At 47.6% G+C, this 20865-nt stretch overlaps 1 protein-coding gene across 2 annotated transcripts in view; it reads right to left on the bottom strand.

Annotated features, from left to right (window-relative positions):
• The window catches only part of DPF3 (double PHD fingers 3), a 247505-nt gene that overhangs the window by 110999 nt on the left and 115641 nt on the right, over positions 1-20865 (bottom strand). For both annotated transcript variants that reach the window (XM_066277060.1, XM_066277061.1), the window contains exons 4-5: positions 6390-6517; positions 10-105 (exon numbers count right to left, since the gene is read on the bottom strand). In XM_066277060.1, the coding sequence (XP_066133157.1) occupies positions 10-105; positions 6390-6517 (224 nt within the window). The remainder of the gene's footprint in view (positions 1-9; positions 106-6389; positions 6518-20865) is intronic.

Below are 20865 nucleotides of genomic sequence, written 5' to 3'. Positions count from 1 at the left end.
CCAGCTTACCCGCCCTCTGGTCCTGTTCTTTCTCTTAGGAATATCCTCTTCAAAATCCTCTTCTTCATTTCCTTCTTCTACATTTTCATCATTTTCCAAAACCCTCTGAAATGACAAGAAAATGAAGAGACGGGTTAAGAAATAAAATGTCAAGGGAAAAAACCATCAGAGGGTAATTTGAGGATGTGCTGTTGTACTGCTGTGTTTTAACACAATGAGATGTTGCCATTGCTTGGGAAGCAGAGCTTCCAGAATGCTGCCCAGAGTTTAGCACTTGGCAATACCAACTTTCTCTCAAAGCCTTGGGCCCCTTCCAGCCAAGTCCTTCCAGAACACTGACCTTTTATAACTCTTTGCCCAAGAAGGGTTTTCTTAAAAGAAATACTCTGGTAGGAACAGTTTTCTATACGGACCCAAAATACTTCGTCAAAAATTTCTTTCTTTAATGTAATTTCCTTTTGCTCCTAAATATAAAAATAGGTTTCTCCTTTCCTTGCCATGCTGGAACCCTGCCCTGTTTGATGAAAACAGGTAACTTCTTGCCCTTCCAACCTGGAGAGCTCAGGTAGTTATAGCATCATCCCAAAGGGCCGAGGTTGACGGTTCAATCCCCAATCAGGGCACATACAGAGATCAATGTTCCTGCCTCTCTCCTCCTCCTTTCCTTTCTCTCTAAAATCAATAAAATAAACATTAAAAAGGTAAAAAATAAAATAAGTAACTTCCTATTCATCTGACCAGAATTTGACATTAATGTCTTGTTCATAATCACCCAGTTATATTTTAGTGAATTTTTTTTTTCATTACAGAACATTATTTACAATGGAGCTTAAAGATCAACAATTTAATTGTCTCTCCAACAGTTGTGTGTCATACTGTAGAAGAGAATCCTATTTCCATTTTACAGATGAATAAACTGAGGCTGCAAACAGATTTGACTGCTCAAGATCATACAGCAAATCCATGACCAAAGCAAGGTCAAGTTCATCAGCTCAGAGTTTCCCACTTGTTTCTCAGCCTGTGTGCAAAGACCCCAGGGTGTATTATGGCATATCTTTCCTTTAGGGACCTGAGCACTTCACTCATTTTGGGAGAGGTGGGGGGTGTATCTCTACGTTTAAGTGAAAGGTAAGAGATTGTTGCAGAGGGCCCAGGCCCCAGAGTGGGAGTGGGACAAGGGGAAAGAGCAAGGAGCTCACTGGAATCCACATCAAGGGCCTTGGGGGTTTCTTTATGGGCTCATAGTGTGACCTTGAGTGAATTGTGTTCTCTTCATGCTTGTTTCCCTATTATTCATTCATTCAACCAACATTTGTCTAGTACTGACTACAAAGCAGGTGCTATGCTAGACAAGCCACAAAATGGCTCTAGTCCTGGCTCCAAATGGATTTTGGAAGTCTAGTGAAGAGAGGTCAGATTAAACAACAATGTGACAAACAAGTTCAAGATGCTATTAGAGGGTATTAGGAAGAAATACACTGAGGGTCAGGTAAGCCCACCTAAAAAAATGACCTAAGAAAACTGAGCTGTAAAGGAGAGAAAAGACTCGCCTTGGAATGGGGGCAGGGAGAAGAATATGACTTGTCTAGAAAGCACAAAAGAGGCCAACTGGCCAGAGCTCAGTGACTCAGGAAGAAACTAGCAAAGTGGGTGGGTACCATGTTATACAGGATAACAGTATCCACTCTGTGGTGATGGTGTGACAACCACAGACATACAAAAAGGCTTGAGAAGCAACACGTACCACACTGACATCTGGTATCACTGACATTGTTCAAGTGGCCTGTCCTCAAAGCAGGAAGCCCAGGAGTTAAGTTACCAGTGACCTTCCCCCACTGTCTTCTTAGAGAGTTCTATTCCACTCACAGGGCTTAGGCTACTGCTAATTACCAAATCCTCCCAATGAACTCAAAACAAGTCTGGTAAATTCTTCTCTGGCTTCCTTACTAGGTTTATTTGGGAAGCCATCAGGTGACAGCACTTATGAGTCTCTGGGCCAACCTTAGCCATCAAACAGAGAAGCACCGTCTGCTAGACACGACCGCTGGCCTACAGCTGGAAACGCTGGTGCAGCTCCAGAGCAAACCTCCTCGCCGCCCTGCATCTCGGCTTCTTGCACGGTAAGTGGGAACATGAGCAAAAGCCGAGCAAGACAAGGAATGGTCAAATGTTCTGCAGCCTTTGGTGAAAAAACGTAGTTTACTACGACTGTTGTTACTGCTCATACAGCCATCTTGCTAACTTTCTGGGTCTTGAAGTCATTTAATCTTGGTAAGTTCCAAGTGCTGAGAATTTAAAGATCATTGCCCCTAGCACCTCAGCACAATTCTGACTCCTTGCATTTTTTATTATGAAGATCTTTATTATCTGCAATATGGACTCTAGGTTGGAAAGTAAGATTGGTGAAGGCAGCTAAGCTAGTCCCCAAAGGGCTGCACGGCCTCCATGGCCTCCAGGAAGCTGGCTTCTCCCCCAGGCTCCAGCCCTCCTCCCTCCTGGCTGCTCCCCTCTCTAGAACCTCTTTTGTGTGCCCCAGGCCTCAGCTATGACAGCAGCCACCCAGCATGTTTGCATTTCCTGCAACAAGGCCCTGACACCAGAAGCCTCTCTACATAACTCGGGAGGAAGCAAAAGTTCCTAACAAACAAAGGTCATATGCAGGACACAGAAAAAAGAGGGGTGTCCTGTATTAGGCATGAAGGGCAGAGGGGGCCAACTGGAGGTGTAGCTGACCTGCCAGTAACACACTTGCATTCCCGGTCCAAGGACATTATCTGGAAAATAAACATTTTAAAATAACTTTCTCCCTGTTACTCTAAACAGTCTTTACAGCAAGGATAATAATGGTTGGTGGTTGATCTTTTAAAAAAAGGAATTCCTTTTTAAAGATTCCATTATCTGTGGCCTGGAACACTGTAGAAATCTGGTTTCTCCCCATCCCCTGCTGGCCCTGTATCCAGTCTACTCTCCACGCAGGGACCAGAGGGATCTTGATGAAACACAAATTCATTACCCTGATTAAAACTCTCCAAATGAGCCTGACCTGTGGTGGCACAGTGGATCAAGCATCGACCTGGAATGCTGAGGTTGCCGGTTCAAATCCCTGGGTTTGCCCAGTCAAGGCACATATGGGAGTTGATGCTTCCTGCTCCTCCCCCCTTCTCTCTCTCTCTCCTCTAAAATGAATAAATAAATAAAAATAAACCTCCAAATGGCTTCCCTTCCCATTTCCCATGACATCAAGAGCCTCGTCCATGTCCCAGGAGGCTGGAGTGGTCTGGCCCCTCTACCCCTCCCTGCACTCCATCCTGGCCCGTCTCGCCCTGGCCCTGTGCTCCGCCACACAGGCCCTCTGTCCTTTAAACAGGACAAGCTCAAGCCTACCTTGATGCCTTTGAGCAAACTGTTCCTTTGCCCAGAAAGCTTGTCCCAGAAGTCCTCACTTTTGCTGGGTGCTTCTCATCCCATAGGACTGAGGTGAAATGCCTGTCTCCCTTAGGACACTCCCTGGAATCTATTCCTTCTCTTACACTGAATCTCCACACTCTGTCTTTTCCATGGCCTGATCCTGAAATGCAACTGCTCTATTTGTTTACTGACTTTCTGCCTACATGTCACACCAGAGTATAAGTATCAGCAGAGAGGACAGGTCTCTCCTGGTTTCTCTTTCCCTAGAACCTAACATCATACCTGCTCCAAAGAAGCCCTCAATAAACTTTGGTTGAATGAATAAAAAAAATTAACCAAACTATTTATTACATATGTACTTTACTTTAATAATCAAAGTCAATAAAACCATGTCAAGGCATTTGGCTATGGTCCTGGTTTCAGCCTCTGGCACAGTAGATGGTAGCTCACGCTCTCTACACAGAGACACAGAGTTTACATGTGGGCTGATGGTGATGATGACGATGATGATACCGATGACTCCACACTGACAACCCAATGCTGCCTGAGAACTCCAACCCACCACCAGCTTTAAAGGGGAAAGGCTACCTGTCACGAGAGCATTGAGGCTTCTGGGCAATGGTTCTGCCCCATTCACTGATTCAGTCACATTACATGAAACAAACAAAAAATACTCTAGTGGGCAATACAGATGTGACAGGTGTTGAATTCAAAGATCTGAAAGTCCAAAAATGGAGGGTAATACATGAACAGCAAAAGACAAAGACAAAAAATATACTAGAAACCCTAAATGCCAGAGGCAAGAAGAGACCCCCAGCTGTGGAGGGCTCAAGGAGGCTTCACGGGGAAGGTGGCACAGAGCTGAGACGGAAAGATGGGTGGGGTCGGGACACACAGGCACACACAGAGGCGAAGAACAGGACATCAAATAAAGGGCACTGCACGAGCAAAGGACAGAGGGAAGAAAGCTGAAGGACAGCGGGAAATTATCCTGAAAACTAGGTTAGGAGCTGAGAGAAGAGGCCTCGGAAGGACACGCTCATCACTTTGGCTTTATTTAGTAGGAAACAAAAGTGTTCTAGCTAAGTTTCTTAGCAAGATCTAATGTTTCAGGACGAAAGGTCAGCTAAGAACGTAGGCAGTGCTGGGCAGAAGGTTGGAGTGGGACAACTCAGAGGACCGTGTCCACACGTGCAACCACTCAGAAAACATTTCTCGTGCGCCAGGCACTGTGTGGGTGCTGAGACCTGTCAGTGAGCTAGACAAGACTCCGGCCCTGAGGAGCTTCCGTGCTAGTGAAAGAAACAGAAAATAAACAAAGGACATGAGACAGCGATCAGAGCTGTGGGGAAAAGAAAAGCAGAGTCAGAGAAAGGGGGCCGGGGAGTGGGCAGGGTACCTGGATGCGGTACTCCATACAGCCGTCAGGATACTATCCTTCTTGGAAGAAAGAGATGGAAGCACAACTGTGAAAACAGTGAGGGGGAGAGCAAACAGGATGCCTGGGTGTGCCCGGCGAGGTCCAGGAGCCGCACAGGGGCGGCGTGCTGGGGCAGAGCGGGGAAGAGCAGAGAGGTACTCTGGGGGACAGCCGCCCTGGGTGGGGTCTGAGCACAGGAAGGACGGGACCCGACTTAAATGTTAAAAGGCTCCCCCGCAGCCTCATTAGCAGGGTGGCCATTCAGAAAGCAGTCCCAGCAGTTGGAACAGGAGAGGAGAGCGGCTGGCACAGGGCAGGGCTGTGGGGCAAAGGGGCTCCGCTCTGGGTTTACGTTGTGCACAGTCGACAGGATTCCTGATGAATGGTTGTTGGGTGTGAGAGAGAGACAAGCGCTGAAGATCACTCAGCGGTGTGTCAGACAAATAAAGGTGATGTCGCTAAGGATCTGTACTTGGGCTGTAGCTCTGCGAAGTCGAGGAAGCAACAACTATAAGATATGTTGTGACAACTAAATGGAAAAGCCTTGACCATCCATCTGAACCAGGTGAACAGCAGTGAAGGTGACCAGACTCACTGATTCGTTCCACATCTTTCCTGAGGCCTGACTCTGCTGGGCAAGTGTAAGGCCCAAGGGCACAATGGTGAACGTGACAGCATGTTCCTTATACCTCGATGGAGCCCACAGACTGGGAGCACTTATGAAGGAAACCAAACAATCAACTGTTGTTAATGTAATTATAATGCTAATAAATTAACATATAAACATTAAATTGAATATGAAATTAATAAATATGTAATATAGCATATATAACGTACAATATAAATGTAAGTTTAACAGGTGCAACATAATTTTAATTACATTATTACTATTTTTTAATATTTGCATTATTTAACATTATTACCGTACTCTGTGCCAATCATTACATTCAATAATGGGGAGTCCAGACAGACAAGTAATGGTGAGAGCACACCATTATAACCTTGCTTGATGAGAGCCTTACTAATGTGAACAGAGCAGAGTGAACACAAAGGAACAGGAGCCACCAACCCCGCCTGGAGGGTGACTTCTACACCAGCCATGAGGGAGGAGCGGTGGCGCCATGGAAGAACTGAGTGAACCACAGCCGGACGGGGTGAGGCACAGGGCAGGGCGGCAGGGGCTCACTGGGCACCAGCTAATGTAGACAGCACTGAGGTCTGGAGCTGGACTCTGAACTGTTCACTCCACGGGAGTGAGGACTCCATCTGCTTGGCTCACCACTGTGCCCCAGGACCTCGCTCCATGCCTGACACACAGCAGGCCCCCAAGACAGATTTTAAGTGCATAAGTAGGCAGAAAAAGAGAAACAAATTTGAGAGAAACAATGGCTTCTTCTGAGAGACACGTCAAATCAGGAGAAAACTGACAAGCTTCCCAGCAACGGGGCCCAGGCAGTCTGAGAGGCAGCCCTGGACCCTGAGAGGAGGGCTGGGCTGAGGCTGGGGTCTGGAGGCACCCGGTGGTGCTCCTGGCGCCTCCTCACCGGTGGGCTCAGATTACCTGGATTTCCTGGATGCTCTCCTCCTCTCTGGTGTCCACCTTCTTCTCAACCCCTTCACCTCGGAGCAAGGCTTCCAGTGTGGTGCTCTCCGAAGTAAACCCGTCCTTCTTCAGAGGTAGCTCCACTTCTGCAAAACAAGGACAGAAAAGCAGGGTCAGGCCACTGGAAGCAGGAGGGACAGGAGAGATGGCCCTTCAGGGCATGCAGGAATCAGAGCTGGCTAGGACTCAGGCCACCTGCACTCTCCTGCAAGTGGAATGGGGCACTGGAGTTGGGTCCAGCTTCTCTGAGTCCAGCTCCACCCCAGAGATAGAGTCCCCCACCCCCCACTGCGCCCTCAGGGATAGCAGAGAGGGCACCAGATGGACTTGGGATCAGACCACCTGGGTTCAGTCCAGCTTCTGCCACTCTCCAGCCCTGTGACTTTGGGCAAGAACCTCAAGGAGCCCAGAGTCCTTTTTTGCACCTACAAAGTGCAGGAATCAAGGCCAAGCATTCCCAGGGCCAATGTGTGGGGCCAAAATGTGTTTCTTTACATTGAGGTTCTTTGAAAACTCTGAAGCAGTACGCCAATACTGGCCCCATGTCTTAGTATTCTCTCCCTCGAGTCCAACTCTTGTTTGGCAACTCCATGACCTCCCCTCAGCCATGCTGGCTTCCCAGCTGCAGTCAGCTCCATGAAAGCTGTTTCAACCTCAGAGAGACTGTTCTTAACAACTCGCCTGGGAAGCGAAAGCCTCTAAACCCAGGGGAGAAAGCAAGCAAGATGCCAAGCCGGCCCCAGCCCAGCAGCCGGGCGCCACAGTGTTTGCACACCAGGGCATTATTTCTGAAGACATCAGCAGTTTTGATCAGCTACCTGGAGCTTGAGGTCATGGGGCCAGCTGAGCAGTGGCAGCCAGAGCCAGTCGTGCCCATGAGAGAGAGACTAGAGAGAAGCTGACCCTTTCTCAATATGCTCCCCAAACTGCTAACCCAAAGGAGGGATTTTGTTTCAATAAAAACAGAAACCTTAGGTACAAGTAATCATATCTTGATTTACTACAAAATATTCCTCCACCCTATCCTCTAATCTTGTACCTCGTGCCCCCGTGACAATGAGATGTGTGGTCCCTCCCTGCAGCAGATAATATGGGTGCAGGGAATGGTGCCCTGGAAAGCTACCAGAGAAGATGAATGTCCATTTTTGTATGGGGGACTGAGAGATTAGGGACTATGTACAGAGGTGTGGGCAGAAGTAAGGGACCAACAGAGGGTGGTAAATCGCCCAGGGAAGTTACCAGGGAAGAGCCATTACCTGCTACTCCTGCAGAGACAGGGGGGAGTGTTTGCAGGGGCCTGGGGAAAGCACCACAGCAGAGCTCCCAGGTAGGAGCTGCGGCTTGCAGCTGAGGAGCCCTGCCCCTGCTGAGCTCCTGGGTCAGAGAAGGAGGCATGGGGACACCTCTCTGGCCCTTCCATCCTCTCATCTTCCTGCCCTGCCCTCCCACGGCCAACCTCAAGCAGAAGCCAGAGAAGCAGGCTGACCAGTCCACGGGGAAGGAGCGTTCAGTATCCCATTAAAACTGAAGAAATATACATCCTTGGTGACCAGCCCCCAGAAGAAGGTGGGAAGGAGAAACGGTACCTAAAGTCCCTTAAGAAACAGGTTTTTGAGATTTCTCTTCCCCAAAAAAAGGAAGCAGAGGATTCTACTCCATCAAGAAGCAATACCTATGGAATACTACTCAGCCATAAGAAATGATGACATCGGATCATTTATAGCAAAATGGTGGGATCTTGACAACATTATACGGAGTGAAATAAGTAAATCAGAAAAAAACAGGAACTGCATTATTCCATACGTAGATGGGACATAAAAGTGAGACCGAGAGACATTGATAAGAGTGTGGTGGTTATGGGGGGGAGGGGGGAGAGGGAGAGGGAAGGGGCACAAAGAGAACTAGATAGAGGGTGACAGGACAATCTGACTTTGGGTGATGGGTATGCAACATAATTGAACGTAAGATAACCTGGACATGTTATCTTTGAATATATGTATCTTGATTTGCTGATATCACCCCATTAAAAATAAATACAATAAAATAAAATAAAAAGCAATACCACCAAATCAACCACCTCTGAAACTCATTCATCCATCTATTCATTCACAAATATTTACTAAGTACCTGCTACAAAACAACTGTTATGCTGGAACTAGGTTCACTGGAGGGGAAGATGAAGATAATCCTGGCTTTTATGTAGTTTACAATCTGAAGAGATAGATATTACACGATAAATTCAAAACAAATATGCAATCACAAATTGTAATAAGAGCTATGGAGAAAACCAACAACGTGAAATGTGAAAGAGGAATAAGATGGGGGGTCTACTTTAGATAGCAGGATCAGGGAAGACCTTTGTCTTTGTCAAGTTACATTGAAATCAGTGTCAGAGATAAGCAACTGTCTGCTTTAATGAGTTTAGAGTGTGCAACTTCAGAACCAGAATGAAGAATTGATGCTTCTCGTCTCTCTCATTCCTGTCTGTCCCTATCTGTCTGTCTGTCTCTCTCTCTCTCTCGCCAAAAAAAAAAAAAAGTAACATAGTAGGATGAGAATGAGACCAAGTGATCTTCTATAGACCGTGACAAGAGCTCAACTTAATGCATCCTTATTAGTAGTTTGTAGGGCCAGGCTGAGCCCTAATGGGTGTTGATAGGTTTGTATTCATGCAGGGTGCTTGGCACACAAACATTTCAAAGGTGGCATCTGTGGTTGCTACATATTGCTTAATCCCCACCACTACCCAAGAGGTAAAAACAGTTAACCCATCTTACAGATACAGACACTGAAGCTTAGGGGGGGTATAGAACTTGCTTAATATCACATAGCTGGTTAAGGGTAGATAGAGTCCAGCCTTGACCCCAATCCGCCTCCAGAACCCATTCACCTAATCTCTAAATGGTACCGATTTCACCTTGCCTCTCTGGTCCTTCTTTGAAAAGTCTGTTTCCAAACCTTTGTACATTTTCACTGAATTCTTAGGCTCTCTCCATAGTTTTCATATTCTGATATAAAAGGCAGATCTTTGCTGAGGTGGAAGGTAGGTTTATGTCACAGTTCCAGGCTCTGCTCTCTCTGAACAGCCCCATTTGGTGTTTACTCTGCCACAACAGTACTAACACAAAGAATCTGTCCTCGATTGAGCGTCCTCCTCTGCCTTCTCTGGTCCTTCTTACTGCCATGCTAAATATTCCTCCACCCTGCCTACTCACAATTCCATCTACTCTCTTGGTCCTCTGGTCCTTTACTAAATGAGCGGAGTAGAAGAATCAAGATGGAAAAGAAAACCAAAATGGAAACTCTGAAATGGGCTCCCTCCATGCACAGCGCTGAAAGAGCTTCCAGCAGCATCCAGCAGCCAATCTCTCCATGAGGAAAGTGGAACACAGAAGATAAGAAGGCCTTCCCAGGGTCACAGAGAGATGCAGTGGCATCATGCTTGCCTAACTGCCAAGATATCTAATTGGCTCTATCTAACAGAAGTTCTGCTTTCAGACAGCCCTGGAGTCAAATCCTAGCTTTGCTATATATTGGTTGAGGGACCACAGGCTAGTTATTTAAACCTCTAAGGTTCCATTTCCCTTTGTGCTAAATGGGTATGATCATAGCACCTATTAAATAGTGTTGGTGTGAGAATTAACAAGATTAATACATTGCACAAAGAAACTGAAAAGATCCACAAACAAACAAAAACCAGTGTGAGAAATAAAGTGAAAAATGGGGCTTATCAATTTTTGTTCTGGTTTTTCTATTCAAAACTTAAGATTCAAAATTACATGATGCATATAGAGTCTGGGATGTTCTGAGTGCCCTATAACATATTATTATTAAAGTTCGGATAATTCTGATTTTAATGGTGTAGCAGCACTATCCAACAGAAATATAATGTAAGCCATTTATAGAATTTTAAACTTCCTAGTAGCCACATTTTAAAAAGTAAAGAGCAACAGGTTTAACTAATTTTAGTAATATATTTTCTGTAATCCAATATATCCAAATATGATCATTTCAACATATAATCAATATAAAAATATTAATACAATTTTTAATTCTTTTCTTTGCACTAAGTCTTCAAAATCTAGTTGTGTATTTTACACAGATAGCAGCTCAATTCGAAATAGCCACATTTCAAGTACTCAGTAGGCACATTTATCTAGTGGCTATCATATTGGTGCAGGTTTATAGCATTAAAAGTAGTATTTACTATAATTTGCTTCCAAAAAAAGGAAAAAACATTAAATAGGGTTCTTTATGTTGCCTGCTTAATACCTGGCCAAGCACCATTCTCAGACAGCATTCTAGCTGACCACCGGCAAACCTGGCTGCAAAGCACCACGGGTAAGAGTAACATGCTAACCAGCGTCCTCTGCACAAACCTGCACAGGGTACGGTCCCTGGCTCCTGACCACAGGAGGTTCCAGAATGAAGAGGAAAAGAAGGTAACAGGTCTAAGCTCTTGCACAATGTACATCCTACACACGCTCCCTGTTGAGCTCTGAGGAATTTCATTGATTCGGTTTTATTTGAATACCTCTCACCTGGATGTAGGATTTAGTAATTCTTTAAAAGTGTACTCATTTTGAAACACACAAATTTAGGAACCACATAACCTGACAGAAGCCATCAGACCTTTAACATTTAAAAGAAAATGGTCCAAAACACACACATAATTCACTTTTAAATTAGCCTGATTTTATACACATGAATATAAACCCACGGATCGTTACTCTCTCCAGAGCGGCAGCAGCTGTCACCCAAGCCAGCCGCCTCCCTGGGCCGCGTAAGCAGCTCTGCCTCCACTTCTAATTGGGAACAGAGATACTCCTTGGGTGACTTCCAGCACGATCCATCACACCAGAGACAGCTTCTGTGCAAACCGAAGCAAATCGGTTTCCAAATAAGAAAAAACCTCTTAGACAAACAAGGACTGAAGCACAGAAAGTCTTTAAAAAAAAAGAAAGAAAAGCACAAATAAAAGCAGAGAAAGAAAAGAAAATCACCAGCAAAGAGCAGAGGCTTGCTTCTCCCCAGCGCTGTGGACAGGGTGGACAGGGCAGCATCCTCTTGGACGGAGATCAAAGCCACATGCTTTGGACACAGGTGCCCTAAGCCTGCCACCAAATGCACCGAAAGCAAAGCTTCCACTGGGTTGATGGAGCCACTGAGCTCATTAACAGGATGCAGGCAAGATGAGCCCGAAAGTGCAACATGGGAGCACAGTGAGTAATTAAATCCCAGGTCATTTAAAAATGCACAAGCCTGGGTGACACAGGCTCACGGAGCCTCTGACTCCTCATGCGTGGTTTTTTTTTCCCTTGGCTCAGGATGGAGAACTGGGAACCTGCAAGTCATATATGGATTATAATAAAATATGCCACATAAAAAACAGATTAAGACAGTTCTTCTTTGGGGAAATATACAAAAAGAAGAGCTGTCTGTTAGCTGTCGAGTTTGCAAGAGATACCATCTTTCGGGAGGCTGTGCTCTGCCAACAGACAGACTTCCCCGAGGGAAATTGCGGTGAAACACCCGACAAGGCACATCCATCCGTCCATCCATCATGCGCTCTCTCTGAGGCAGGGGTCTGGAGATAGAGTTATGGCGCAAAAGAGAAGGAGAAATCCCACAGACAATGGCAGACAATCCTTCTACTAGATCGTGATGGCTCAGTTTATTTTGTTTTGTTTTTACCTGCCTCTAGTTTTTCTTTTAAAATACAAATGTGCAGTTTCTCTCTGAGTGCTTATTATTTCAAGGAGTAAAGCTCATCATAAATCCCTGGACTTATACACCACCTTACACCAAGAAGCAGTGAGCTTAAGAATCATTGTTTCATTTGTCCCCATCAGACATTGGGGGGAACCAAAGACCTGATTTTCTGAGATGATGGCAGGTCCAGGAATCCATCTGCTCATTCCTCAGGGGTGCCATTTTCTTGGCAGCATTTAACTCACTGTTTTGTCATTCACAGAGCTCAAAATAGATAAGAGTCGAGGACCCCTCACCCAGGCTACACTCTTCAGGCCCTTGTTATCACTTGTTTAAGAATCCCAAAGTACCCACACTACAGGGGGGTTGATCATTCCCATAAAATGACCTCTGGTCCCCATACCCTACTGCAGCAACCCACCCACTCATAGGCTGACACAAAGGTCAGAACCACAGAGAAGCATTCCCCCACCCCAAGATGCAGAAAAACTCCCACACTGTTAAAGGAGGCCACCACTGGGTTGGTCAACAGACCAGGTCAGGGCAGCTTAGCAGGACAGTGGGAAGGGGAGGAATGATAGGAATGGATTGAATGGTGAAACAGTTCAAGGAAATACAGATAACTGGAAAGTGCAGCTGCGCTGGGGTGAACAGTCAGCTCTCGTACCCTAAACATACATTGGCCTTGGTCTCATCTATAGAACTGGGGGAACAAAGCCCACTTCCTGGTGTTGTTATGGGGCATAAGATCATGGATACAACAGAGTGCTGGGCACACGGGGTATGGCTATGCACCCCCTTGTTTTTACCTGCTACAGCCCCCTTCTCCTTAGACTTCTCTGCAAACTCCTCACCCTGACACTCTCAGAGCATGAGATGGTGTGGCACACCTTCCCCCAGCCCGGGCATGGGCACGGGCCCAGGGAGAATGGAAGCAAAGAGGCCGAGTCCAGAGCAGCGTAGAGGACAGAGGCTGCAGGCGACACACAGCTCGAGGGCCGAGATGCTGGCCCTGTTTCAGTCCCAGCGTGGACACTGACCTGCAGATTTGGAAATCCTGGCAGAACCACAGACAGGATGTCTTACTCTACTCATTCATTTGACAAATAATTATTAAGCACTATGTACGAGACTCTGTGCAAGGTGCTGGGGACAGAGCTGTGAACAAAAGAAACAAAAATTCCTGCCTCGTAGATGTTTTTATTCTGGTGGGAGAGAAAAAATATATATAAAATAAACATTTTAGGCAAAGGAGCTGTCAGTACCAAGGCTCACCAGCCTGGAGCATGGCAAGCCAGTGGGAAGAAGAGCCCCGTTCAGAGTTGCAGAGGCCTTGAAGGGCCTTGTGGTCACTGTGGGAATGTTGGCTTCTACTCTGAGTACAATCGGAAGCCACTGGAGGTGTCAAGCAAAGAGTGGCATGATAATGGTTCCACTGTAACAGTATCACTCTGAAAGTACCCGAAGGGGAATGAGGCAGAAGCTGGGAACACTTAGTAGTTACTGCAATATTTTGTGTAGAGCCCCACCAATGAGACACTGAGCTTAGGAGAGGTCCACTTATGATACAGACAAGCCCCATCCTCATAATACTTACACCTTGGTTGTCAGACACATCCATGGGGCAGTATGTATTAGGGTGCAATTCCCTGGCATCTGAGCAGAGGCCATCCCCACACAGTGAACAGGGTAAAGGCCAGGTATACCAGCCCGGTGCCCAGTGCTCAGAAGAAGGTGGACCAGCCTAGCCCAAGGGCAGAAGACTCAGCCATCCAGCCTGGCCTAGCGCACTGGTTTTGTAATAAAAGCAGGGATGTCTCCCAAGTTTATCTGTGTCCCAGGCAACAGATGCCAGAGGCCTGAGTTCTAGGACAAAAGGCATGAGTTTGTAAAAGCTAAGGTTCTGCTAAAGGTTGATCCCATAATCAGATGCCAGGGTTTCTCTCCTTAGAAAATACCAGAGTTCGGCCTTTAAAAAGTCTCCAAGGCAGAATGCATTTCCATTGTGGGCCAGAAAGCACACTCTCCTCCAGCTGGGCAGGGGCTGCCCGCAACGGTGCTCCACTGGTGCTGGGGCCAGAAGCAGCGCTGGCAGAGACCCCTCCCTCAGCCGCCCAGCAGCGCAGCATGGAGGGGCAGCACAGTGCCTCCGCACACCTGTCAGGTCCTCAGCTCCCCCATCCCACACGGCTCTCAGAACAACCCTGTGACGTGAGCAGTGCGGCCACCGTGCTGCCTTTTACAAAAGAAGGATCAAAGCCAGAGTGGTTAGGTAACCACCCCAAATCACACAGCCTGTCGGTGGAGTTGTCTGAACTGGAACCCAGGCCTGTGATCCCTGTTTAGTGTCCTCCTCCTGCAGAGCACAGCTGTAGTGCCTACCAAAGAGAAGCAAGACGGCAGAACTGGGACAGTCCACAGGCCAGACTGGAGACTGGATGAGAAGCGAGGCCAGCTGCTGAAGGATTCTCCCTGGCTCAGTATCCCTCATCTGTGAAATGGGGATGATGAGAGCGAAGCCATGTTCATCACACTTGAGATCAAACACCAGCTACTTTTCTTTCCTTCATTCCTTTAATAAATCTTTATTGTCCACCTACTATACACCAAGCCTACTAAGTTCTGGAGGCTAGGGATACAGATGAATAAAATGGGAGGGCTCCTGCCCTCAAAGTGTGTGCCTTCCAGGGCCAAGGTGGCCAGGGCTCAGGCCCCCAGACCCAGCTTCTTTCCCAAGACTGCCAGGAAAGTTAAAAAATGTACAAGCCCATACACAGGCATGGCATGAAGCAGGGGCTGCAGTGGCCAGCCCACTCGCCTCCCGCTCCCCCACTCAGGAGGCCAACAAGAGCTGAAGAAGCTGCTGGTGCAGGCCTCTAGGATGGATGGCTGCAGGCTCTGACACTGCAGGAAAGAGATAAATGACTGGTCATTTCCCCCTGATGCACTTGAAGGCATCCATTCTCCCAGCCTACCAAGCTCAAGGCAACCCCCCGCGCAGGCAGATAAGCACTGACAGATGGGGGTGGGAGCTGGAGTGTCCTTCCCCCTCGGAAGGACACAGCCAGACTTCTCTGCAGGCCAGGAGAAGGTCACGTTGTCCATTGGCTCACACCTGGCTAGGGCGCCACGGGTTCTTCCTTCACCTCCCCCATCTCACCCCCCCCCCCCAGCCAGGCTCATCCCCCTGAGGAGCACACAGGAGAGGGGCGGGGGCAGAGGGAGCCAGCTGACAGGCTCATCAATCTCCGGCTACATGCTTGGCACATCGGCGTTCCCTAAGTTGTTCCCGGACTGGGAGGGTGCCGGAGGAGTCAGGGGGACTGTCGAGGAGAAGAGAAATCACTCCGAACATCCGAGAGCAAATGGTGGAACAAGCCTGGAGACTATTAAAATGTGGGCCATGTACAAAAGCAGTAGGGAACTAATTAAGATGCAGGATTTTCAAAAGCTAGGGAAGTTGGCCGCAGCCTGCTCCCATCTGTAGCGTTCTGGCAGTGCAGTGCTGTGGGGACAGCACCCTCGCGAGCAAACTGGCCTCTACTTCTGCCCAAGCAGGCAGGACTTGGGCTCGGTCTGGGCCCGCCCCCTAGGGAGGGGCGCCCCTGGCTATGGCACTCTGCTTTCAAGCACCCCAGGCTAACATCTCCTCAGGGTCCCTGTCCTACTGTGCATGTTCCCCAAACAACGTGTGGTGGCCGGTGATTACCCCGGCCATTCATCCCAGTCATTGAGTGGCTGCCAAAAAAAAAAAAGAACCTGAACTTCATGCCTGGCTGCCTTCCCTCCCATCACCCTTAGAATTTGGCAGGGGTGGCGAAGAGCCATGCTTGCTCCCCGAAAACAGAGGGGTTTACAAGGCCTCAGTACATCCTGGGGGCAGAATAAATGTCCGCTGTAAAGCCCTACTGGCCTGAGAACAGATGAATATGGGTTGGGTCCGGGAGCAACATGGAGCCAGTTCCAACAGGCTTCCCCCCGGGTTCTTTCCTTGGCTTCACCACTGATGTCTCCTGGGAAATTAACTTCCTAATTCGTGCCACAGTTTCCCAACCTCTGAAACAAAGATAAAATCTACCCTAGACCACGGGGACCTAAAGGTCCAGGGTTAGATGCTAAATGATCTACTCAGACAAGCTATCCAGAGGGACATAAGTAGAAGTTAGTTCCTAGCCCTTTTCTTCATTCAAAAAAAGGGGGAGTGAGGGGAGTTAAAGACCTCTTTTCTCATCAGCTGGCTTCTGCCCAACATCTGCCGTGCTTCAGGGCCTTCTGGTGAATATTTACTACCCACCTTCCTCTCCTGCCAGCTCAGCTCCCCCGTCACAGGGCCAGCGCTCCATGCTTGGGAAACTGGTCCAGGGGAGGCTGTTCTCAGGCCCCAGGACACTTCACCCGAGTCTTCATGTCATATGAACTGTGTCGGCTGCACCAGGAAACACCTTGTATCTGCTTTTGCAGCCAAGTGCAAGCTGCAGGGAACTCTGAACTCCACTGTCAGTCAGTGGAGAGAAACAATGTTGTATGTGTTGTCCTTCAGACGCCCAGGCCAGTAGGAGGTTGCAAGATACTTATTCAGGACTGACTGGAGGGGTGATGCTAGGCATGAGAAAGGCACAGGTCCAGGGACACTGAGAATGCTTTCAACTTCCAGAGAGCTCTGCCCAGCGCTGAGCCCCATCCCACCCCACAGACACATTTTTATTTTCAGCAAGTAGTAAAGAAACAGGTGGGAGGGAATGTTCACAGTGAGGGCGAGGGGACGAGGACAGCAGGGCTGGGGTGTGCTTGCTCTATCAGCGGATATTTTAGCCCAGGAACCAACAGCAGCCATCAGGCTCCCCACTCCCACCCTGCGATGTCTACTCCGCGCAGATGGCCTCTGTGCTTCAGAAGGCTGCACTGGAAGTGGGTGGCTCTGCAGCCCTGTCCTCAGACTTTCCTCAAGGTTCCTGAATATATATCCCCTGCCCTTGCTCTAATTTGGTTTCCTGACAGAGCTCTCAGTTCTGCAAATCTGGGGTCAAGGTCAACTCTACCCCACATTACACCCTGGCTTTTGTTGCTGAAAGCTGCCTGCCACTGGGTAGACTCAGGCAGGGACATAAAAGAAGACCGGAGGGACAAGCTGGGTGTGTTGGCATGATAAATTGCTTGTGGCATCTCCTCATTATCCATGGAAGGGTCTGACAGAAAAAACCACATGCCTTGAGATAATTTTGCTCCAGGCCAGTGCCACCTGTCTCTCAAAAATCAGGAGAACTCCTCTCACTCTCCCCGCAAGGAGACAGGGTACTGACGGTGGAGCCCAAGGTAGGCTCCAAGGGTCATAGACATGACTAGATTCCTGGAGCTTGCCAAGGGGAGCTCAGGAGAGCCCACACCAGGAGGCTGGAAGGGAAGAGAGAGGGGAGGAAGGGCCTTCTAGGAGCTGGATGGAAGAGGAGTCCCAAGGCTTGGTTGGCTCATTTGTTGGTTTTCTGTCAACATAAGCTCAGCCTTCTAGCTTCCATAAATGTAGAGATTCAGCCCAGGATAAACAGATTGATTATCAATTTCCAGCAAGGTTTGCCCAAAGAGGATTATACATAACGTTGTACAATTTGTTTTTCTTTCCACTTAACAGTATCTCTTGGATAGCCAGACCAGTGGTGGCAAAGTGGATAGAGCATCAACCTGGGACACTGAGGTCCCAAATTTAAAACCCTGGTGTCACCAGCCTAAGTGAGGGGTTGCCGGCTTGAGCATGGGATCATCAACATGATCCCACGGTCACTCTCTTAACTCCAAAGGTCACTGTCTTGAAGCCCAAGGTCGCTGGCTTGAGCAAGGGCCAATGGCCTTGGCTGGAGCCCACCCCCAATCAAGGCATGTATGAAAAACAACCAATGAACAACCAAAATGCAGCCATTACAAGTTAATGCTTATCTCTCTGTCTCTCTCTAAAAAAAATACATATATCTATATATAGATACATATACATATACATATATACATATATTTTGATATGTACTTATATATATATCTTGATATATATATCTTGGATATCTTTCCATTTTTTAAAAAGAATTTAACTATTATTTATTGATTTTAGGGAGAGAAAGAGCAACAGCGACCTGTCCCTGTATATGTCTTGACTGGGGACAGAACCAGAAGCCTCTGTACTTCCGGACAATATTCTAAGCAACTGAGCAATCCAGCCAGGGGTCATCTTTCCATTTTATCAAGCCATTCCTTCATAAGACAAAACAGTACTATTCCACTTATGTTCTGTACATTTAACTAGTCCCCTATCAATGGACCTTCTGGTTGTTTCCATTCTTTGTTATTGTTGTTACAAACAATGCTACAATGGACAACCTTATACATTGTTAGTATGTATTTATTATAGGACAAATTCCTAGTAGCAGACTTTCTAGGGCAAAGGGCATGTACTTTTCAAATACTAACAGGTTCTATGCATTGCTCTTCAAAAAGGTTATTCCCAATTCCACTGAACTGTGTAAAGAGAACAGGCCCCTAGCTTCTCCATCTGTTTCCTTCAACTGCTCCTCTATCCCCAAGAAGATCCGCCTCCCAGCTGACTGTTCCCACCTACCAGGAATCTGCAGCAAGTTCTCCAGGGACTCTGACCAATGATTCTACCCTGTGTCACACTGAAAAGTACCAAAAAAACCTAGCCCTCTTTCAACTCAAATCAAGTGGGATAAAGATAAGTGAGACATTTAAAAATACTGTCCAAATCGACTCTGTGCTTGAGAAGGTTTTACCCAATTCCATAAATGATGTGGGCAGAGACACTGACAGGGGCTGAGTTCCAACTGTGCTGTACTAACAGCCCAGAAGGGACACTGTTTTGTAACTGTCCACCCAATGAAGGCATCTTCTTCCAACGGACCACGTGGGCCAACTGAGGTCCTAGATGCTCCTTTTCTGAAATTTTGGCTTGTGTGAAAAATCTAAATGCAGCCCTGTATCACCTTGGGCTGAAAGGGATACGTTTTTCTGTGCTGCTTCACCCTCTCTAGATGAGCCTGCCTGATGCGGAGGCCCTCGGCTTAGGCCCCTTATCACCGACTCTCAGACACCCCTCAGAATCATGGCGACAGCCTGAAGTCAGAGACCTAGGTGGCACAACTTCCTAAGGGCCAGGCCTGACTGGTAATAGACTCAGCACAGAACACAGAAATGCTAAACATTTGGCCCCAGGGTTTGGGGGTTTTGTTTTTAGTAGTAGGTCAGATTACCCAAAGAGGGGGAACAGGTTCATCTGAGAAGGATCTCTGTCCTTTGAAGAGTTGTTTAATCCAGCCCTAGGCTCTGTGTTGTTTCTCAGAGCCTGCGTCCTGGCCTGTAGGAGGACCTGCCTCGATGAGCCAACTGAGTTGGGAACTTGTTCCACCTTGGGATATAGCTATACCTCTGAGAGCACAGCCTCGTCATGGCTGGCACTTAACCTTACCTTTCCAGAGACGGTCCTCCCACAAGGCTCTGGCCATCTCAAAGGCTGGGGCCTCTACCACCTGAGATCAGGAACCACCACCTCGGCCTCAGCCCAAACATGAGGGCATAGGCCAAGGAAAACTTTCAAATGATCAGATACACACACAATGTGCTGGTAGGCACTTGGCTACAGCAAACCACCAGGCCTAGGATTCTCCGTTTCCCTCCCCACACGTCATGGCAGCCCAAGGATGGAGGAGGCCAAAGCCAGCTATAACCCCAGCTGTTCCATACTGAGCCACTGGGAAGGCTAGTGTGCCCAATATAAATGTCTGCAGACGGAAGGACCAAACACTCATAAACAACTTCTTGCCTCAGTCTCACTAACAGTGAGACTGTTGGTTCTCAGATAAACGAGCAGTATAGCAAACTCTTCTTAGCTCTGTCCACACTGCTTATAAAATGGGCTTGTATAATGGTATTCACTTTTACCCATTCTTCCATCTCTGCCTCCCAGGAGGTAAGGACCAATGAAGTGATAATATAAGTGAAAATGCTTTGGTCTGACCAGGAGGTGGCACAGTGGATAAAGCGTCAATCACAGAGGCTGAGGAACTAGTTTCAAAACCCCAAGGTTGCCTGCTTGAGCATGGACTCATCCGGCTTGAGCACGGGGTTGCCAGCATGAGCATGGGATCACAGATATGAGCCCATGGTTGCTGGGTTGAGCCCAAAGGTCGCTGGCTTGAGTCCAAAGTTGCTGGCTTGAGCAAGGGGTCACTGGCTCAGCTGGAGCGCCCTAGTCAAGGGACATATAAGAAAGTAACCAATGAACTATAGTGCCACTACTATGAGTTGATGCTTCTCATCTCTCTCCTTTCTGTCTGTCTGTCTGTCCCTGTGTCTCTTTCTCAAAAAAATAAAATAAAAATGAAATAAATGAAAATGCTTTGTAAAGGGCTTTGTAAATTAGTGTGCTATTCATACACTCGGGATAATGATGATGATTCAGTCAGATTGCCCGATTCCCTGGGTGGCAGTGATTGGTGGGATGGGCATAAACCCAGCCAGCTAATCAGACCTTTCAGGGCTCTCTTCAGCACAGCTGTCGAAAGGGATGCCTTTCCGCTGGTGTGATGAGCACTAAGGCTGGGGCTGCTGAGCACGGGGCTGCCTTGCCTGCCCCATGAAAAGAAAAGTGTAAAAGGTGGAAAGAGACAGAGCCCTCACTAGCACAATGCTTGAGGCCCTGGATTCAACTATGCCTAAAACTAGTCAA

Source organism: Saccopteryx bilineata, chromosome 4, assembly GCF_036850765.1.
Source record: "Saccopteryx bilineata isolate mSacBil1 chromosome 4, mSacBil1_pri_phased_curated, whole genome shotgun sequence".
Classification (NCBI taxonomy): Eukaryota; Metazoa; Chordata; class Mammalia; order Chiroptera; family Emballonuridae; genus Saccopteryx; species Saccopteryx bilineata.
The sequence above is the reverse complement of the archived record's forward strand: the minus strand, read 5'-3'. Positions and strand labels throughout refer to the sequence as shown.